At 37.1% G+C, this 22,439-nt stretch overlaps 1 protein-coding gene across 1 annotated transcript in view; it reads right to left on the bottom strand.

The window, feature by feature from the left end:
• Positions 1 to 22,439, bottom strand: part of LOC103510482 — a 122,572-nt gene that overhangs the window by 8,998 nt on the left and 91,135 nt on the right. The window contains exon 5 of the mRNA XM_026824615.1: positions 5,753 to 6,058. Coding sequence (XP_026680416.1) covers positions 5,753 to 6,058 — 306 coding nt within the window. The remainder of the gene's footprint in view (positions 1 to 5,752; positions 6,059 to 22,439) is intronic.

Below are 22,439 nucleotides of genomic sequence, written 5' to 3'. Positions count from 1 at the left end.
ACATATATTATTAGGAGACTATCTCACCTCTGGGGAACTCTTGGAGACCACACAACGCCCCTCAGGCTGATATTTCAAATGCAAAATGTGCAAAATTACATAATAATACATGTGTCATATGAAGCACAATAATTAAGTACACTCGTTGCGTTATGGATATCCTCAATTGCATAATGATCATTTTGGACTGCTGCAAACAGATCAACATCTGAGAATACATATCCGAAATCAATGTTATCACTCTTACATATGGAAATACTCCTAATGTACGAGTTTCAGAAAAGATACTTACCTACTCGTTTTCACATCAAATTCGTGAATAATATTTATGAAAATAGAAATCTTACATCAGGAACGTTAGCGTAGCGGTGTGTTTCTCTTAATTTAAATCTTGTGGTTTCAATGATTATTATTGTAATTATGTGCGTAAGTAGGTATCTAATCTAAAGCTAGAGTACCTTACCTACATATGAAGTTGGATTACCAACAGCTGTGATAATCTGAGATCTCCAGTGGCCGATCATTATGACTGACATGTAGTTTGGAGAACTTTTTGATTTATACTCGTCCAAGGAGGAAATCATACTGGAAGTTTTACATTTAATTCCAGACTACGATACAAGAATCATTGGGAGGAAGCACAGGACTTTGAATGCGAAATTTGTACCCTGAAACGTTCGGTTTCGGTTGAAAACTTTGATTTCAAGCAGAAAATCAAGAAAACAAAAAACACCAATCAGCCACAAAAAAAAAAAAAAAAAAAAAAAAAAAAAAAAAAAAAAAAAAAAAAATCATACTGAAAGTTTTACATTTAATTCCAGACTACGAAACAAGAATCATTGGGAGGAAGCACAGGACTTTGAATGCGAAACATCTACCCTGAAACGTTCGGTTTCGGTTGAAAACTTTGATTTCAAGCAGAAAATCAAAAGAAAACAAAAAGGACCAATCAGCCAAAAAAAAAAAAAAAAAAAAAAAAAAAAAAAAAAAAAAAATGCGTAAAAAAAGAACTTTGCGAAAACAATACTAAGTTCATATTTCAAGGAGTTTGGCGTAAAACGATAATGACCTACCTAATTTAATTAGTGACCTGAAGCAATGGAACATAATATGCATTCATGTAGAAAAGTGGGCTACACAAATAATATAGAAACCATTGACGGTGGTGTATCAAACCAAACCATGATAAAACAAAACCTACGGACAAAGAATCAAAAAAACTGGACCAGGTTCACGGTTCCTTATTTCAAATTCTCAAAATAAGCAACTTTCTAATTCGATAATATGTTGACAAGTTCCTAAAAATAAAGTTCACTAAAAAATTCTTCGCCAGTTTTGGAACTTCCAGGGAAAAAAAGAGCAAGAAGACCCAAGATTTTAATTTGCATTACTTATCTCTATATTAAAAATATTTCCAGGTCAAACAGATTTCGGCAAGATTCCTGATGGTTTCAAAAGTGCTACCTGAATCAAATGTAGATGAAGTACCTACTGACCTTAATTGAGGTAATATGCAGCTTCAAACGCAAATGGCAGCTACACCTATCAATAAACCTATATTTACATTAAGCAAAGGATACCGCAATCACTTTGGAAGAAATAAGCGGTGATATCAATGAGATAATAAAAGTCCTTGGTCTCAAATCGTCAATACAAGTGGCATAAGGCCAAAAATACACTCAATGTAATCAAAGGCAAAACAATGCACCACATTGTTAGCGAGCCAGATGAAGGGTTCCGCTGGGATTTAATTAATTGTGCTCATAAGGTCGTAAATGTAGAGATTGCATAGGATTACACTAAGAGAAAACGTAAAGTGATGATGACTGATATTGGTACTAATCTGCAAACAAAAATGCGAAGGAAAATTTCCACATTTCAGGCATTATTGAGAAAATGACGTTCATTAGTTGGGTCAAATGGGACTTTAACTTGGAAACATTAGATCAGAATTAAGACCAAGACGTCGAGACCTATGGAACTAGAAGATAAACCTGGTGAAGACGATATAGGTACACACGAACTTGAAAGTTCCATTCTCACACACAGACACAAGAACTACAAGTCTTCATATTCAAGCACAACGCAATATTCTGTAACTCTTAGCTTTTGATGCAGTTTTCCGACGTTTTAAGAACCAACTTGACAGTTTTTTTGACGTTTCAAGAACCAAAGATTTTATAGAGTCCAATTTACAATCTTTAAATATAAAACGACAAGGGTGTGAAAGTATTTTTGGGAAGATTCAAAGAAAAGGATGACTAATGCTAATGCTAAGTACAAAAAATATTTAAAGAATGTCAAAGACAAGCTTGACATCAACATAAATGTCCATATTGTCCATGCATTCCTGGAAAAGTTACTCCCTCAGGCAGAGTGACAGGCCGAAGGGTGAACACTAAACCATGCATTCCTGGAAAAGTTACTCCCTCAGGCAGAGTGACAGGCCGAAGGGTGAACACTAAATCATGCATTCCTGGAAAAGTTACTCCCTCAGGCAGAGTGACAGGCCGAAGGGTGAACACTAAACTGAAGCACTAGCAGAGCAGATATTACTATCAAGATCAAAACTAATAGCACACGCCACGGTCACGCATGCGTGCATCTTGCATCGTGAGAATCTGCCATACATTGTGCAGAAAACGTTTCCTTCCAGTTCTGTTGACTTATGGAAGAAAGAAGATCCTGATGCTGGGATTTGGATCGAATATCAGGAAAATAGATTCAGCTTTGCCTTACCTACATATGAAGTAGGATTATCAACAGCTGTGATAATCTGAGAGCTCCAGTGGCCGATCATTATGACTGACATGTAGTTTGGAGAACTTTTTGATTTATACTCGTCCAAGGAGGAAATCATACTGAAAGTTTTACATTTAATTCCAGACTACGATACAAGAATCATTGGGAGGAAGCACAGGACTTTGAATGCGAAATTTGTACCCTGAAACGTTCGGTTTCGGTTGAAAACTTTGATTTCAAGCAGAAAATCAAGAAAACAAAAAACACCAATCAGCCACAAAAAAAAAAAAAAAAAAAAAAAAAAAAAAAAAAAATATCAAAATACTGAACTTTGCGAAAACAATACTAAGTTCATATTTCAAGGAGTTTGGCGTAAAACGATAATGACCTACCTAATTTAATTAGTGACCTGAAGCAATGGAACATAATATGCATTCATGTAGAAAAGTGGGCTACACAAATAATATAGAAACCATTGACGGTGGTGTATCAAACCAAACCATGATAAAACAAAACCTACGGACAAAGAATCAAAAAAACTGGACCAGGTTCACGGTTCCTTATTTCAAATTCTCAAAATAAGCAACTTTCTAATTCGATAATATGTTGACAAGTTCCTAAAAATAAAGTTCACTAAAAAATTCTTCGCCAGCTTTGGAACTTCCAGAGAAAAAAAGAGCAAGAAGACCCAAGATTTTAATTCGCATTACTTACCTCTATATTAAAAATATTTCCAGGTCAAACAGATTTCGGCAAGATTCCTGATGGTTTCAAAAGTGCTACCTGAATCAAATGTAGATGAAGTACCTACTGACCTTAATTGAGGTAATATGCAGCTTCAAACGCAAATGGCAGCTACACCTATCAATAAACCTATATTTACATTAAGCAAAGGATACCGCAATCACTTTGGAAGAAATAAGCGGTGATATCAATGAGATAATAAAAGTCCTTGGTCTCAAATCGTCAATACAAGTGGCATAAGGCCAAAAATACACTCAATGTAATCAAAGGCAAAACAATGCACCACATTGTTAGCGAGGCAGATGAAGGGTTCCGCTGGGATTTAATTAATTGTGCTCATAAGGTCGTAAATGTTGAGATTGCATAGGATTACACTAAGAGAAAACGTAAAGTGATGATGACTGATATTGGTACTAATCTGCAAACAAAAATGCGAAGGAAAATTTCCACATTTCAGGCATTATTGAGAAAATGACGTTCATTAGTTGGGTCAAATGGGACTTTATGAATTCAACGCTATCAAATTCAATGTCCATGACCTGAGCTATAAGCATGTTCAAAAACAGTATAGCAAACAACTAAATTGGATCAAGTATGGAGATCAAAGAGTGAATTATGTACTACGACCCACATGTCATCTCATGTACATATATTATTAGGAGACTATCTCACCTCTGGGGAACTCTTGGAGACCACACAACGCCCCTCAGGCTGATATTTCAAATGCAAAATGTGCAAAATTACATAAAATTACCCTACAATTACGAAACCGCGTTAAGTTTGAGCAATTACTATGGTCCATGGGTGTTCTTCCAATGTCTGCAAGCGATGCGATGAGAAGCCTATGCAAATCTTAACCTAGAAGTTGCTGCAATTATGTGAAGAACAACATTCAATGGTTCCAATAGGTTTGTTATGAGCATAATCGATAGACGATACGTCATGCACGTTGAACGAACAAATGATGCGCGCTCATTTGGAACTTTGACATTTGCTGTGAGTGAACTCCAGAGGAAATCTTTGCTGTTGAAAAAGTTTAAGAATCAACATTTTCCAATCGTGATTTAGGTGGATCGAGTTTCAATCCTACTCCAATGAAGACGTTCCTATCGGGTTTGAATATACTTGGGAGGCGTGTATTCAAACACAGAACCTTGTGAGCAAAAAATCAAAAATCTACATTCTCGTTAGGAACCTATTAATTATAAAACGAGTTTCCATGATTTTCCTGGGTATTTAAACACACATTTAAATAAAACACGAACTTGCAAACATACCGAGAACTGAATAGGTCTTGTGTTGCATGTTGCCAGTTCATAAATTTGAAGGTCGTGAACACAGTTGTGAGATTAGCCGCCGGCAGGACGAGGTGTTAAGGATTTCAAGTAATGAGACCAGGAATATTTAAACACACATTTAAATAAAACACGAACTTGCGAACATACGAGAACTGAATAGGTCTTGTGTTGCATGTTCATAAATTTGAAGGTCGTGAACACAGTTGTGAGATTAGCCGCCGGCAGGACGAGGTGTTAAGGATTTCAAGTAATGAGACCAGGATCAGGATCATTAGACCAGATTGACATCACTGACCACTTGATCTTGACCACATTCGAATATCTCCAACACGATGAACATTAAGCTCCTCAAGTTTCTCATGTGAATAATATTTGGTGTTTGGAGAGACGAGAGGACCATTTGTAAATACGATAGGTATTTAATTTTTGGAAATTTGAGACTTGATTTTTGGTTCACCGTATCTAGCAAGAAAATCTTTAAATTTGTGGGGTTACCAGGAAAAAATAGGAGACTGCCTCCGGCAACCACTAGAAACTATAAATAACTTTCTTTTGGTACCAGGGCCAGGGCAGTTTTATTAGAAGTACTAACGGACATTTTCTGAATTCATGGTCTAGTGACTAATGATAATCGTTTCCATTCATTGAGGACACGATGTACTTCTTGTGAGTAAAAGAGCTAACTAGTGAAGATACTTGGGAATATGTATAAGTGCCAAGCGTATACTTACACAAACTGAACTGTTTGATTAGAAAAGGATTATAAGAAACCTAGACAGTTTTAAACCCCGGTTTATGGTAAGAACTAGATTACAGCGGCGCGGCGGTATAAAGTGGTCCGAGTTACCGTTTGTGTCAAGAAGAGAGATGGTAGTGGTTCACTATGGCAAGACGCAGGAAAGTTCTAATTACCAAGAAAGTAAAGAGCTAGAGACTAGAGTGTTGTGACAAGTTCGACTTGGTCTTACCTGAAGAGGAAGAAGTGGACGAGAGTGAGGCCATTGAACTCACAGACAGAGGCCGAGCGACAACAGGCGGGGCAGGTGGAGGATCTGGCGGCCTTTTCCTTTCCAGGTTGAGATTCGTTGAGGATCGTTTCACATCAGTCTTTATTTTGGGTACCTGAATACTTTTTCTCTTCAGTGACGGAGAGAAATCTATTTTGGTACCCAAGTTTGGTAGATTTACCAACTCCGGGTTGGTATTGGTCGTGCAAATGAGTGCGTCGTACATTTCTAGTAGTGACGACACCAAATCCTCGGAGTCTGCATGACCTGGAACACAAATAATTCATCAATGTTATGCTCAGCGTGTAATGGCCGGGACCACAAAGTGGGTTTAAACTCCTTTTAAGTTGGATTAGGCGATCTGATTGGTTGATTTCGAAAAAAAAAAAATCAAAATTTTCAGCCAATCAGATCCGGCCATTAATAAATCATATAAACTCATACGTGTACTAGAGCGTCCTCGTTGCATTCTTAACTCAGGTTGGGTCAGCGTAGCGGTGTGTTTCTCTTAATTTAAATCTTGTGGTTTCAATGATTATTATTGTGATTATGTGCGTAAGTAGGTATCTAATCTAACAGATGAGTCAAATCTCCTGAGAAAATATTCAAGAGGCACAGTCAACAATGTGTAACATCAACAATTCCACAGCAAGGTATAAACAGAATCGAGAGATGTTGCATGTACATCACAATGATAGTCATAATACCTATTATGGCATAAACATCCGTGAAATTGAATTAGAGGAAACAAGGCTTTATATTATAATAATCATGACAAGGTTGAAGACAGAAACTGCATCAGGCACACAAGATGAGCAATACGAGGGCACACAAGTAAAAGATAGAGGAGTAGGCAGAGAACTAAGAATTTAGACTTGAATAATTGAACACGAGACTTGGAGTGGGTGGCAGATAATAGCAACGGAAATGACTCGGTAATATAAACTGAGGAACTCAAAAAACTGCTCCTTACACATTTAGAGCTGGAGAAATTCCTTGCCTCGTTATTAATAGATAGTTATAAAACTGAACACATCTGTGAACTCAATACAGGCAAATAAAATAATTTAGGCTTCTATGCTCCACAACAAGTAAACAGGAGTCCAGGGAAGAAGCCTCTTGCCTTCTTTCTGTAGGTCTTGTTCGTGTGCGAGTTTGATATTTCTCAGACAAAGACTATTTGGTTTGAATTACTCATCATATTGGATTTTGCACATTTATATAAGTAGGTACATAACGTTGTTTACTTTACAAGAAGGTACAATGATCAGCACTTGAAGCAAGTGAATCTCATGTCTGAACCCGGCATAATACTTGCACAGAAACAATTAAATATACAAACAATGACCCAGCAAAAAAATCTATTAAGAAGCCCAGCAAGTCGTGATACTACAAGTACTCCATTTTTGAAAGCTTCCTCACCTACCAGGTAGATAACCAATACACTAAGCACTCAAATAGACATGTACTTACAGCCAAAAATTGTATATACCTGTACAATAGAATACAAACAATGACCCAGCAAAAAAATCTATTAAGAAGTCCAGCAAGTCGTGATACTACAAGTACTCCATTTTTGAAAGCCTCCTCACCTACCAGGTAGATAACCAATACACTAAGCACTCAAATAGACATGTACTTACAGCCAAAAATTGTATATACCTGTACAATAGTGTACAAGTACATCAAAATAAAATTCCCTGACTTTTCTCGGTTTTCCAGTCCATTTTTTTCAAATTTCCAGTCTACTTTTTCAAGATTTTCCACCCTATTCCCACTGCGTCACAACAGATTTTTTTTTTTCTTCAAGTAATGTTCCCAAGCCTGTTCAACATTAATTCTCCAATCTTTTTTCATCCCACTAGGGTAAGGGCTTAAGTCCTCCATTTGCACATGAAATAACTGCGCCGCATTTTTTTTGCGGATACCGCGAACAAACCGCGGATACCGCGAACAAACCGCGGATACCGCGAACAAACCGCGGATACCGCGAACAAACCGCGGATACCGCGAACAAACCGCGGATACCGCGAACAAACCGCGGATACCGCGAACAAACCGCGGATACCGCGAACAAACCGCGGATACCGCGAACAAACCGCGGATACCGCGAACAAACCGCGGATACCGCGAACAAACCGCGGATACCGCGAACAATACGCGAATACCGCGAACAAATCGCGGATACCGCGAACAAACCGCGGATAACGCGAACAAACCGCGGATACCGTGAACAATCCGCGGATACCGCGAACAAACCGCGGATACCGCGAACAAACCGCGGATAACGCGAACAAACCGCGGATACCGTGAACAATCCGCGGATACCGCGAACAAACCGCGGATACCGCGAACAAACCGCGGATAACGCGAACAAACCGCGGATACCGTGAACAATCCGCGGATACCGCGAACAAACCGCGGATACCGCGAACAATCCGCGAATACCGCGAACAACTGCAGATACCGCGAGCCAACCGCGAATACCACGAGCAAACCGCGAATAGGTGACTTATCACAGAAGAATCGATGAGGACCTTCTACTTATGAAAATGAAGGGGAAATGAGTAAATTAATTCCAAACTTCAAACCTATGGTCAAAATGTAGGAGAATCCTCCCCTCAACCCCCTACATTTCCCCTGACCCCCTACATGGTTTTTGGTAGTAGGGGGTCAAGGGGAGGTTTCTTCAGACCTAGATTTTTGTCAGAGCTCATTCTCTTTTCTGCTTTCAGACTGGAAGGTTCTCTCTGCTCTCTCTCTCCTCTCTGTGATCTCTCCAAATATTTCAACATGATTTTTTTTTTACAAGAGTTTCCATTAGAGTATTTAAGATGACCAAGGAGTCTTTCCTATGTAACTTTTCACGAGAAATCAATCGGTGTACATGTAAGGGTTCTAGGAATGATGGTTCACGAAATATGCGCTTGTAACAAGCCAATATCAAAAAATTTCGAAAGTTATATCCACTTTTTTTACACCAATAATTTACGACATACAGCCTGATTTCCTCGAATTTGCCATCAAAAATTTTGTCAAAAGAGAACGAATGTGCCATGAAATTCCTTAACTAGCTTGAGAAAGTGGAGTACCAACAAGGCAAAGACAGACATCACAAAAAGAACAAAGCATCCAAATTAACAAATCGATCATTTAAGACTTCAGAGTAGAACGCAAACAATACAATGAGTATTTTACGTTCATTATCGAATAAATTAAACAAGCAAATAATTGAAACAAGGGATTTACTTTGTGTTTCAATAGGAAAGATGCGTGAAGGTTGTCTTAACATTGACTTGTCAGCCAATCAATCTCTTTCAACCACAGAGACAAAACAAATGAAAACTGAAAAGACACGGTCATTGGAACTGAATCAAATAGGTAATTGGTAATTAAGAATGAAATGAACATGGATACTGTTGAAAGATCTTCGGAAGATTTATCGAAAACTCTCTTATACGACTCGCCTCACATACATAGTTTTAATCACAATGCACCCCGTGGGGATTTGCATTCATTAGCAAAATGGTTGAGATACAATCTCAGACAATCTCCTTGCAAAGCTTTATTTGAACATGGATACTGTTGAAAGATCTTCGGAAGATTTATCGAAAACTCTCTTATACGACTCGCCTCACATACATATGTTTAATCACAATGCACCCCGTGGGGATTTGCATTCATTAGCAAAATGGTTGAGATACAATCTCAGACAATCTCCTTGCAAAGCTTTATCTACTAATATTCAGACCAATGTCTGAAAACAATAAATAAAACTGTTTGTATAGCGTAGATTAGTTACCACTGAGCAAGTAAGCAAAGCATATCAGGTATTAATAAACAGTCCGTACATGCAAGATACTCTTGAGGCTGGGATACTAAAAGTAAACGCACAACAAAAATGCATCGGAAAGTAATGCTGCACCAAATTAAATTACTTTCTATCAGAAACAACAGTTAACTTTGAAACACAAGCACCATTACCGTTATGTTTAATATCCCAGGATCGGATACCTGATCATCATTTGCAATATATTATGGGCCATTTATTGGGCGACCTTCGACCTTTCCTTATGAGGAACAAGGTCAGTATTGATTGATTGGTTGGATGGTTGATTGAAGGTTTATGTTCCTGTAGGCTACGTTATTTGGACCTAATATGTCTAAAAATAACGTACCTTAAATACAAATTCCCGTAAAAACCTTTCATAAAAACATTAAAGGAGGAAAGATCATTTAGTTAAAGATGTGAGACTCCAGGGACTCTTATAGAGGGAACGGTAACAAAGGTGGTCTTGTCCGAGCAACAGGTTATATCCTGAATTCAAGTTCATTCTACCATGGACATATTCGACAGTACTGAGCAAAGGTATTACTGAGCAAAGGTAGACATATTGACCAGTGTGAAGTAATGTTCAAGTCATGATCGCCTCAAAACTCAACATCAAGGCACACATAATAGCACCTCTTGGACACTTGCATCTAGAATGCTTATTAGGCATGAAGATGCAACCATGCAAACTCATGAAGAGGCAATATTCCCACACAACATCATCTTCAGAGGAATGATCACTTTAATACCACAGTGATCGAAACAAGTAAAGCTTCACGTTTTAAAAACATTTCCAATCGGTTTCAGGACGTTCAAGTTATTAGGAAGAAAAATCGTGTTTTCCATTGGGAACCCACGGCCTTGATCCACAAAGTGAGTTTAAACTCCTTTTAAGTTGGATTAGGTGATCTGATTGGTTGATTTCGAAAAAAATAAAAAAAAAATCAGCCAATCAGATCCGGCCATTAATAAATCATATAAACTCATACGTGTACTAGAGCGTCCTCGTTGCATTCTTAACTCAGGTTGGGTGTATTTCCAGCAATGAATAATAATGACCTGTTCAAAAATATAAAACTGCACGCATGCATCATTGGAAACCCACGCCAACCTAAAACCGAAGTAAAAACAAAACTGCTGAGAACCTGAGTCCACACAATGGCCTGATTCCGAGTAGAGAAATTTATTGCTTCAACCCAACAGGTTCATCAAATGTTTATGACCACTTGTATTTGCTCTCCTTGAACCAAATAGACGTGAATTTTGGACTTGGAGTCAAATTATTTGAAATCATATCGATTTTGCATTTTTCAGATTTTGTCATTCCATTGGTCATTGGTGATTCTTCAAATTATTTGAAATCATATCGATTTTGCATTTTTCAGATTTTGTCATTCCATTGGTCATTGGTGATTCTCAGTTCATTCATGGGAAAACATGGAAACATGAAAAGGAAAGTATCAAGTCACAAAGACCACTATGTGATGTCATGAGTGTCGTATATCCTTTACAGTAGGTACTTTCTACCTTTATCAAAGGCACGAGACGATAAAATAAATTCACATAACATTGGCTACTTTTCTCAAGAATGACTGTTTAAAGAAATAGCTAACAGAAGGGAGCTTTAACTGGAATGCAGATATTGTGGAGAGAGAAATGAGAGTATGAAAGGTGCCTATGAACCGAATATTTGAACATGTTTTGCGCCCACACATGTGAACGAATGTTAAATATATCTAAATTAACATACAGATGTAAAAACTGGTAGGCGTACAGCAACGATTAGTAAACACTAGTGACTAGTGGGCTGAGCGGGAGAGCTCATTAAATATTCGGACATTCATCAAGATGCAGAAACAGCTGGACTACCAGTTTGTTAGTGGACTACCTGTCTCGTGGTACTGGGTTCATGGTCAATGGGCAACACTATCTCATCTGAAAATCAAATCACAATTTCTTCATAGCATACCACATTTCTTTGGTTTGGTTCCTAAAGAAGAATATTTGATATCAATATTGTCAAGTATTTGGTCCGGTCTCCTGACAAGTCCGAATGAATGTACCTACTTATTATCATTTAGGATTTATGTACCTACTCGAAATGATCCTAATACTCACGAACATACGACAGTATTGATTGCTCATATTCCACAAGTTGTACGGTCAAGCCTCTCCGTCAAATTTCAGTTCAATAACGACCTAAAAACCTGCTAAGAATCGACAGCCGACAACTAAAGTAAGTACAATATTCATGTTAATAACACGTACATAGAAGCTATGCCACGAAAACATACATAGAAGATATGCCATATAACTATGCCACGAAAACAATTTGCGTTTCACCAGACAAGACAGGTTCTTCTCCTGGAGTCTCCAAGAATCCTCCGGGCAATCAATAATGTATGTCGCCAAACGGCTTTTTGTACATAAAATAATTAAGCAAAATTAATCACCTAATGGCCCGCCTTCCTATGTTGTTATATTGGGATTGCTTCATATTTGAGTGCTGACCAGGATAACCTCTCCATGTGTGCCTTACTTTCACTTATACGATACGGGGCGTGAAACGAAACACATAAATTAGCTCGGAATCTGCAGTGAATCCCCAGGATTCAGCTTCAGAATAATCCTAGCCAATGCATTCTAAAAAAAAAAAAAATTGTGAGCTATACAATCTATAGAAACTAAAATTTTTAGGACCGGCCGCAGGCGAAAATTTTGGTTTCATCAATCCGATCTTTTGTAATTTTTCGGTCTACACATGCACACATCCTGGGGGATGAAGGTTAACACGAAAAGAATGAGGAACAGCCCGCAGGCAAAAATTGTGAGCTATACAATCTATAGAAACTAAAATTTTTAGGACCGGCCGCAGGCGAAAATTTTGGTTTCATCAATTATTTGCGGTAAAAAAAAGAGCTGAAAAAAATCTGCGTTTGCCTGAGATCGAACCCATAACTGCGAATATCGCGAACAAACCGCGGAAATTGCGCACAAAACGCGAATAACGCGAACCGAATACCGCGAACAAACCGCGGATACCGCGAACAAACCGCGGATACCGCGAACAAACCGCGGATACCGCGAACAAACATTTAATATATGTACCTATTATTACATAGTAACATATCTGTGGCATAGACCATTTTCAAAAAATTATTGGAAATAGGCATTGACGAGTTTGATTTTATTTTCTCACGAACCGACTTGTAATAGGTTCAACGTATATTCGTATAAGGTTTACAGCTAATGTTCTTCGAGGTTTTGAACGAATAAGGAATGCAACCAGTATGCACCAAATTTTTTGATAATGAGCATTATTTTTCGACCGCATAATAGCATCACTTACTTCAATTGATGAAGCTTGAATCATACGAGGATGAAGGCATTAAAGAAATTTTTATTAAACAAAAAAATAAACCTCTTTTTAGCCCGTCCTTCCTTTATTATTACGATAGTAATAAAAAAAAAAGGTATAAGTATAAGGGACGGGCTATTGTATTTCCAATGCAATCGTTGCACGTTGGAGCTTCTAAGCTCAGAAACCCTGAGGTATAAGTATAAGGGACGGGCTATTGTATTTCCAATGCAATCGTTGCACGTTGGAGCTTCTAAGCTCAGAAACCCTGACTACTAGTGTGATAGTGTGCAGCTTTTTGTCCACAAATATTACGTGGCTACTTATGTGTTGGAGAGTTGTATTTTACATCTCATCTCTTAAAGTTCTCTTTGTGTTTGGATTGAACAGGGTCTTTCCTATGTAACTTTTCACGAGAAATCAATCGGTGTACATGTAAGGGTTCTAGGAATGATGGTTCATGCCTCGCATAGAAGTTCCAAGTAATTATACACATGTATCATCCATTCCTGTATGCTAATTATGGCTGTTTTACACACATGACATAGGTACAAGTATAGCCCATGTAATCGTTGGAATGCGAGTAGGAGACTTGTTTGGGTCTCGAAGTTTCCACAGTTTCATATTGGACATGAGTCTTCTTTCTCAAAATGATTTCAGCAGTACCTATTTTAGAGTAGCAGGACACAGCACTACCGCGTTGTAGAGGTATTTGAGCAATAAAGATTTGAATCGATTTCGGATTAATAGGTATTTATAAACAGACCTGTAAGAAAAACATTGTTGGATATAATGCTTACACAACTATTTACATTCTAGCGATCATGTCTTCAAATATGAGAGATTAGCCTGCAATCTGCATTGACATAACAGCTCCACAGAACTAGTTGCTGTGTGCTTTTCACTTTTTAAAAATCTTGCGGCCATTCTAAAGCTGAAGTGGCTGTTAAGATCTTAATTTCTAATTTTTTGACATTTGGTATTGTTTATAGCGTTGGATTTCACTTAGAAATCGACATTTTTATCTTTTCATTTAAAAGAATAATAATTAATAGCGGTTGTTATGGCTGTAAAGTGTGTCGCTCGATAGCTCCTGGTGTTAAAGATTAAATAGAAAATTTCAGATAAACGAATCCTAGACAAGGCGTATAGACAGGTAAGCTATGTTTAACTACAAAATGCCTCCTACATGTATGACCACCTAACATAATGATTACGGTCCACTAATTCGGGATCAGGATTGTCGTCACGTCTGATTGTTTGGGGGGGGGGGGGGCCGGCGTTCTAAACCCCCTTGAACTGTGAGGAACTGAGGATGTACTAATATTGTGCGACACCTCAATTTTGGGTAACGTACCGGTATTGTTCTATGCATTGACTCATTAGCCAAATAAAACAATATTGCCTAACAGGTAGGTTAGGACCATCTATTATTTCGGAAGTTTAACTTCCGCCTTCCTCGGTTCATAGGCCCCATGAGGTAGCGGTTTCAATAGAATTCTTTACGTCTCATGACGAGAGTATCATATAGCTCAGTGAAGGATTGTTCATTGTTTTTGTAAATGCTATACATATCGGCTATATCCTCATAAAGGAACTTACATAGAACACTCGCCTGATGACTCAAAGGTGAATCAATGTTCTTCTAAATGTCTCGAGGATTGTCTGTTATTAACTTATCACTCACTACCAAGCCGTGACAAATTAGAAATAAATTGAGAATTGAACATCGAGCGAAGGAAGGTACTTGGAGTTTCTTGCCCCTCTGTCTCTTGTTGTAGTCTTGTTACTACGTTGAACGTGGTAGTAACGCTATAGCCGCGGGCTACATGACTCACACACCTGTGTGAATCTCAACTCTGTATTGTAGAATAGCGCCAGCAAGCCTGGCTTTTTATTTTGTCAGGTATATTGAATTTATTGTTGGGAAAAAAGAAGATAATAGGTAAGAGAAGTGAGTGAATTGCACTTTTATAATAGAGAAGAAGGGACAGAAAGGAGGAAAAGAAATCAGAAGAGCTGAAATCTGTTCACATTAGAGCATTAGACAGATGGGATGCTGGAGACGAGAGGATTTTATGACCTGAACCTTGCTTAATAGCTCCAAATACTTCAAACTCCAGATCACCATCCGGATAAGGTACTGTGTGTGGATACACTTCGACAGTACTGAGCAAAGGTATTACAAAGTGTGAGGCTGTGAGGCCGAGATTCCTCTCAAGTGAAGAGGTAAGACATATTGACCAGTGTGAAGTAATGTTCAAGTCATGATCGCCTCAAAACTCAACATCAAGGCACACATAATAGCACCTCTTGGACATGTGGATACAAAAGCCTTCACTCAACATGGTGAAAGGAAGGTAAAAGGTTTTGAATTTCCATTTATGTATGTATTTTAAAATTTACAGAAATATCATAAGAGTCATGTTTAGGTAAGTGAGTTGAACTCTCTGAGAAATAAAATTCTTACACTTATCGATGTAATAAATTATGATGAATATGTTAATAGTTCCTATAATTTGTTTCTTATCCCAATCATATGTACCAAGAACCTCAGCATCCAGGCTTTTTTAAATTTAATGTATAATTAAGCACAAACTCAAGAAAGCAAGCCATTATTTCGATGAACCATTGAGCCACAGAGCACAAAACTAACGTAACCGCAGTCAACAATAGTACAATATGGAAAAAGAGCCTATATCATTATTGTATTTGCAAGAGACTATTCATTAAGGTGCTATTAATTTATGCTTTAGCGCTATATGGTATGAGTGTAGCACGTACAAACGTACAAAGACCAATAGAAAATACCGACATTAAAACTTACTGAAACATCTACATAAAAATGCATTTGGAAAGAGCTTTATACCTATCTGTACGTACACGATACCATAAGCAACATATGTAATACATGAGGGTACTCATTAGAAGATGAGGGTGGGAACATAAAAGAAAGAGAACAAATGTTTTAATGTTTGTGTTTTATAATTATTATGACACTCATTAAGTAATTAAAATCACACTTTTTATTGGTCTGAGCATTTGTTAGGGTAGTAAGATTAAAGATTGACAACCTGATGTCGATCTACAACCATAAAGCGCATCAACATCGCAGTGTAATAAAAAAATCCATCTTTAAAGTTATTGGTGTAATGCTGTAATTGTATCTGGTATCTAATACCGACTTTAGTCCTTACTACATAAATATGTACTTCAAAACGAAGTGCATACTCGTATTAAGAGTTGTAAGTGCTATGTATCAGTAAAATAGATCTAGGTTTATAACAATGGCGTAAATCTAAGTGCAAGGATTCTTAATCCGCCCAATACCACAAAATCCAACCTTAATGTTATTGGTGTAATGCTGTAATTATTGTATCTGGTATCTAATACCGACTTTAGTCCATACTACATAAATATGTACTTCAAAACGAAGTGCATACTCGTAAGTGCTATGTATCAGTAAAATAGATCTAGGTTTATAACAATGGCGTAAATCTAAGTGCAAGGATTCTTAATCCGCCCAATACCACTAGAAGGTGGATTTGCAGATACACAAGAACGCATCACTAACAAACACCAATGATGTAAGGGTATTGAAGTACATTGCTTTGAGAACGGATTAATTTGGAAAGCTGAAATCAAGTTATTGATGAGCATATATTCCCAACATTACACCTTACACCAAGTTAACTTGTCACAGCTACCACCTGAAGTCCTGGAGTACATCGAGATCGGATTAATTTTGAAAGCTGAAATCAAGTTATTGATGAGCATATATTCCCAACATTACACCTTACACCAAGTTAACTTGTCACAGCTACCACCTGAAGTCTAACTAAATAACACCCAAAAATCAATTCTTTTGTCCTTTACTTGAGCCTGTACGTGAATCTAAAGGATAGGTATCTGCAGTAGTGCAGTAGCCGAATTTGAGATATTGAGATACAGACTTAAACAAGCTCAGCTCAGCATTACACAAAAAGAGGCTCACAATTACAACAAAATGTGCCCATGCTCAGTTTAACAAAGAATATCAAATTACAGGTCTTCCAATATAATTTACTGAAATCTAGGAACGAAAGCCTGTACGTGAATCTAAAGGATAATAGGTATCTGCAGTAGTGCAGTAGCCGAATTTGAAATACAGACTTAAACAAGCTCAGCTCAGCATTACACAAAAAGAGGCTCAGAATTACAACAAAATGTGCCCATGCTCAGTTTAACAAAGAATATCAAATTACAGGTCTTCCAATATAATTTACTGAAATCTAGGAACGAACAACAAACAGTAGTATTGAACCTGAACCTACAATACCCACATTACAGTGGCACCATGGGAAACATGTTAGGAGCATCCGGAAATAATAATTATTACTCATATTTGGGTTCAAACCAGGACTACCTTAACACAAGTGATGACGTATGTAGAACCTCTTAGCCTCTCAATACTCACTTCCTGGTGGCACCATGGGAAACATGTTAGGAGCATCCGGAAATAATAATTACTCATATTTGGGTTCAAACCAGGACTACCTTAACACAAGTGATGACGTATGTAGAACCTCTTAGCCTCTCAATACTCACTTCCTTTCATATTTCCAGAATACGTCGGTGTTGATAAATGGGGGGTGAATCGGGAAGAGGAAATGAGGATAAATGGGAGAGGAGCATGTTTCTCAAAGCCCTCATTGAAATTACAGCTACCGAAATGAGGTGTGGGTGTTGGAGCTATCTGCATGAGTGATTGAATGATTGAACGAACAGCTTTGAAAACGTGAATGTACCTACTTATTATCATTTAGGATTTATGTACCTACTCGAAATGATCCTAATACTCACGAACATACGACAATATTGATTGCTCATATTCCACAAGTTGTACGGTCAAGCCTCTCCGTCAAATTTCAGTTCAATAACGACCTAAAAACCTGCTAAGAATCCTTAAGTATAATATCAGCTTAATTGGTAAAATACTAGGTATAAATCTTGTTTTATAGACTACCTATTGCTGAAGCGGCAATATGATATATTTTTCCTAGGTAATAAATACGGTTGTTGGAATCTCAGAAAAAGACAATGAACTCTGCCCAATCGTACTTTTGTACTAAGATCAATTCAGGAGCAGAAATTTAGGTACCATATATAGGTACATATGTTTTGACAGCTCCGAGTGGTTTGATTCCTCAATATTCAGGATCAATATACGTTCTAAGAGATCTTGAAAAGAATTTAGAGGACTGAGACATAAACCAGATAGCTTGATAGATTTCTTGGCTATACCTACTAGTGTATGAATGTACCTACTTATTATCATTTAGGATTTATGTACCTACTCGAAATGATCCTAATACTCACGAACATACGACAGTATTGATTGCTCATATTCCACAAGTTGTACGGTCAAGCCTCTCCGTCAAATTTCAGTTCAATAACGACCTAAAAACCTGCTAAGAATCGACAGCCGACAACTAAAGTAAGTACAATATTCATGTTAATAACACGTACATAGAAGCTATGCCACGAAAACATACATAGAAGATATGCCATATAACTATGCCACGAAAACAATTTGCGTTTCACCAGACAAGACAGGTTCTTCTCCTGGAGTCTCCAAGAATCCTCCGGGCAATCAATAATGTATGTCGCCAAACGGCTTTTTGTACATAAAATAATTAAGCAAAATTAATCACCTAATGGCCCGCCTTCCTATGTTGTTATATTGGGATTGCTTCATATTTGAGTGCTGACCAGGATAACCTCTCCATGTGTGCCTTACTTTCACTTATACGATACGGGGCGTGAAACGAAACACATAAATTAGCTCGGAATCTGCAGTGAATCCCCAGGATTCAGCTTCAGAATAATCCTAGCCAATGCATTCTAAAAAAAAAAAAAAAAAAAAAAAAAAAAAAAAAAAAAAAAAAAAATGAAATGAGGACAAATGGGAGAGGAGCATGTTTCTCAAAGCCACCATTGAAATTACAGCTACCGAAATGAGGTGTGGGTGTTGGAGCTATCTGCATGAGTGATTGAATGATTGAACGAACAGCTTTGAAAACAAAAGCATACTATTTAAGATAGCTCAATTGCTCATTCCAAGTTTCAATATATATTAGGAATGCGATCTAATACTTCTAATCTATTAGGTTGAAGACTGATGGGAGATGGGAGAGAATCTAGTAAAATCAACAAATGCAGGGAGTGGATCCCAAGGTCTAAATCCCATTATCGAAGAACAAATACAAATTGCAGTATTAGGAATGCGATCTAATAATTCTAATCTATTAGGTTGAAGACTGATGGGAGAGAATCTAGTAAAATCAACAAATGCAGGGAGTGGATCCCAAGGTCTAAATCCCATTATCGAAGAACAAATACAAATTGCAGATAGGTACCTAATGAATCCTAGAACATTTGACGTTTTAACAGCAAGAAGTCAAGCATTAGGATAAGGAACACAATACACAAATATCTTATCACAACAGTCAAGTCGTACTTGTGAGTCTATCTATTCTTTTCTTCTGGTGCTCAGGAATAACAATGACTAAGATCAAAATCAGTGCAATGCAGAAGATAAACACTGAACATTTCTCTATACGCCAGGCGTATTCCACATGCATTCGATATCCTTATTCCTGAATACTCACAATTCTATGAATGCCATTGTTAGAAATCCGAGTATTCTTTCAGTCTAATTGAGAGCACTTAAGTATAATATCAGCTTAATTGGTAAAATACTAGGTGTAAATCTTGTTTTATAGACTACCTATTGCTGAAGCGGCAATATGATATATTTTTCCTAGGTAATAAATACGGTTGTTGGAATCTCAGAAAAAGACAATGAACTCTGCCCAATCGTACTTTTGTACTAAGATCAATTCAGGAGCAGAAATTTAGGTACCATATATAGGTACATATGTTTTGACAGCTCCGAGTGGTTTGATTCCTCAATATTCAGGATCAATATACGTTCTAAGAGATCTTGAAAAGAATTTAGAGGACTGAGACATAAACCAGATAGCTTGATAGATTTCTTGGCTATACCTACTAGTGTGATAGTGTGCAGCTTTTTGTCCACAAATATTACGTGGCTACTTATGTGTTGGAGAGTTGTATTTTACATCTCATCTCTTAAAGTTCTCTTTGTGTTTGGATTGAACAGGAGCTACTTCTCCAGGTAGGGAGGTGAAATCGTGACGAGGAATAACATGTATACAAATTAAGCCATTCCATGTCCACTTGTAATGCTTGTTCAATTAGTGAACAACAAATATTTGTTCTCACTCCGGAGCGGTAGAAGACGTGTTTTTTGTCGCCTTGTCGTGTGATTACAAAACCTCTTTGTTACATGACTCTGTTGTCACGGATCAACACTGTGACCAAACTCCTGGTAAGTGTGGAGTTGGAGAGAAAAATGGTGATTTCATCGCATCAGGGCCCTGTTTATCCATTCTCTGCTGGCAATTCTCCTACTCTTCACTCTGTAGTTTTCACAGGCAATCCCTTTTGTTGTTCAAAGCAAGTAAAATTCTAAACCCCCTTGAACTGTGAGGAACTGAGGATGTACTAATATTGTGCGACACCTCAATTTTGGGTAACGTACCGGTATTGTTCTATGCATTGACTCATTAGCCAAATAAAACAATATTGCCTAACAGGTAGGTTAGGACCATCTATTATTTCGGAAGTTTAACTTCCGCCTTCCTCGGTTCATAGGCCCCATGAGGTAGCGGTTTCAATAGAATTCTTTACGTCTCATGACGAGAGTATCATATAGCTCAGTGAAGCATTGTTCATTGTTTTTGCAAATGCTACACATATCGGCTATATCCTCATAAAGGAACTTACATAGAACACTCGCCTGATGACTCAAAGGTGAATCAATGTTCTTCTAAATGTCTCGAGGATTGTCTGTTATTAACTTATCACTCACTAAGTAAGTATGTGTAGAAACTTTCAATGTAGAAAGCCAAGCATCATGCACCGACTTATTCGAAACCCAGGACATAATGGGAACGGTCACAAAAGATAACATTATTCTGTGCCTTGATCCATGCAAGATTAATGATCGAGCCCCGCCATATTTGAAAATCTGTAGAAACTTTCAATGTAGAAAGCCAAGCATCATGCACCGACTTATTCGAAACCCAAGACATAATGGGAACGGTCACAAAAGATAACATTATTCTGTGCCTTGATCCATGCAAGATTAATGATCGAGCCCCGCCATATTTGAAAAACAGAAGCGATTTAACACGACTATCCAATCTTGAAACTTTTAAGTAACACGAGAAAGTGAAAGAAAATTCTAAATATGGTAAGTCTGAACTTTTATTAAAACGTTCTAGTTCTATCCTTGTAGCTTTTGGCTTGCTCGTGTTGGTTACTATTAACAGTTTGAAGTTTGATATTATTTATATTTTCTTACCACCGCACCTCATCAAACGGGTTGTAAATCTAAATAAAAAATGGTCATTTTGATTTATTTATGGTAGGTGTCAAGTAGACCCTCTTTTGGGATGAAGGGTTGTGATAAAAAATATTTCTAAAAATAAAGACTAATCATAAAATAAACGATATAATAAAGTACATTTTTATTGCACCCGAAATAGGTGGAAAACCGAATGAAACCAGTGATTAACTCTTTGATGATGAGATCATGACATGAACGAAACGTATCTCAATAATAGCCGATTTAATATGTAGGTATTCAATTTAACACACACTATTAGACATTTTAGGTAGATACTCATGTCACACTAATGTGGTACATGTGTGCGACAGTTTTAGTTGATGTGCTAAACGTTTCAATTAAAATATGAATAACATTAGTGGATGTGCCAAATTTGCATTTTTTTTTTTTTTTTTTTTTTAAAACCTCATTTAACATGTCACACTATAATGTGGTACATGTGTGCAACAGTTTTAGTTGATGTGCTAAACGTTTCAATTAAAATATGAATAACATTAGTGGATGTGCCGAATTTGCATTTTTTTTTGTAGACATCATTGAAAACATACCAATCAACACATTGATATCCTAAGGTAATGAAATTCACAGCATTATTCCAATGATAGTGTATCCTTTGCACAGTATGAACTTATACACAAACACTGATAATACACAAGAGAACAAATTTAATTAGCAATAATACATTAGTAAAATTATTATTTAATTTTCACAGCATTATTCCAATGATAGTGTATCCTTTGCACAATATGAACTTATACACAAACACTGATAATACACAAGAGAACAAATTTAATTAGCAACAATACATTAGTAAAATTATTATTTAATTTTTTTTAAACCAATGTTTAATAACCGTATCAAACATTAAATGCATGGATAATTAGATATTTTATTTATTATTTTGGAAAAATAATATGGGTTTAAAACTAGAATTATTCAATATTTCTTTAGACAATTTTATAAAATAAAATCAAGAAAAAAA

Source organism: Diaphorina citri, unplaced genomic scaffold, assembly GCF_000475195.1.
Source record: "Diaphorina citri unplaced genomic scaffold, Diaci psyllid genome assembly version 1.1 scaffold27, whole genome shotgun sequence".
Lineage (NCBI taxonomy): Eukaryota > Metazoa > Arthropoda > Insecta > Hemiptera > Psyllidae > Diaphorina > Diaphorina citri.
The sequence above is the reverse complement of the archived record's forward strand: the minus strand, read 5'-3'. Positions and strand labels throughout refer to the sequence as shown.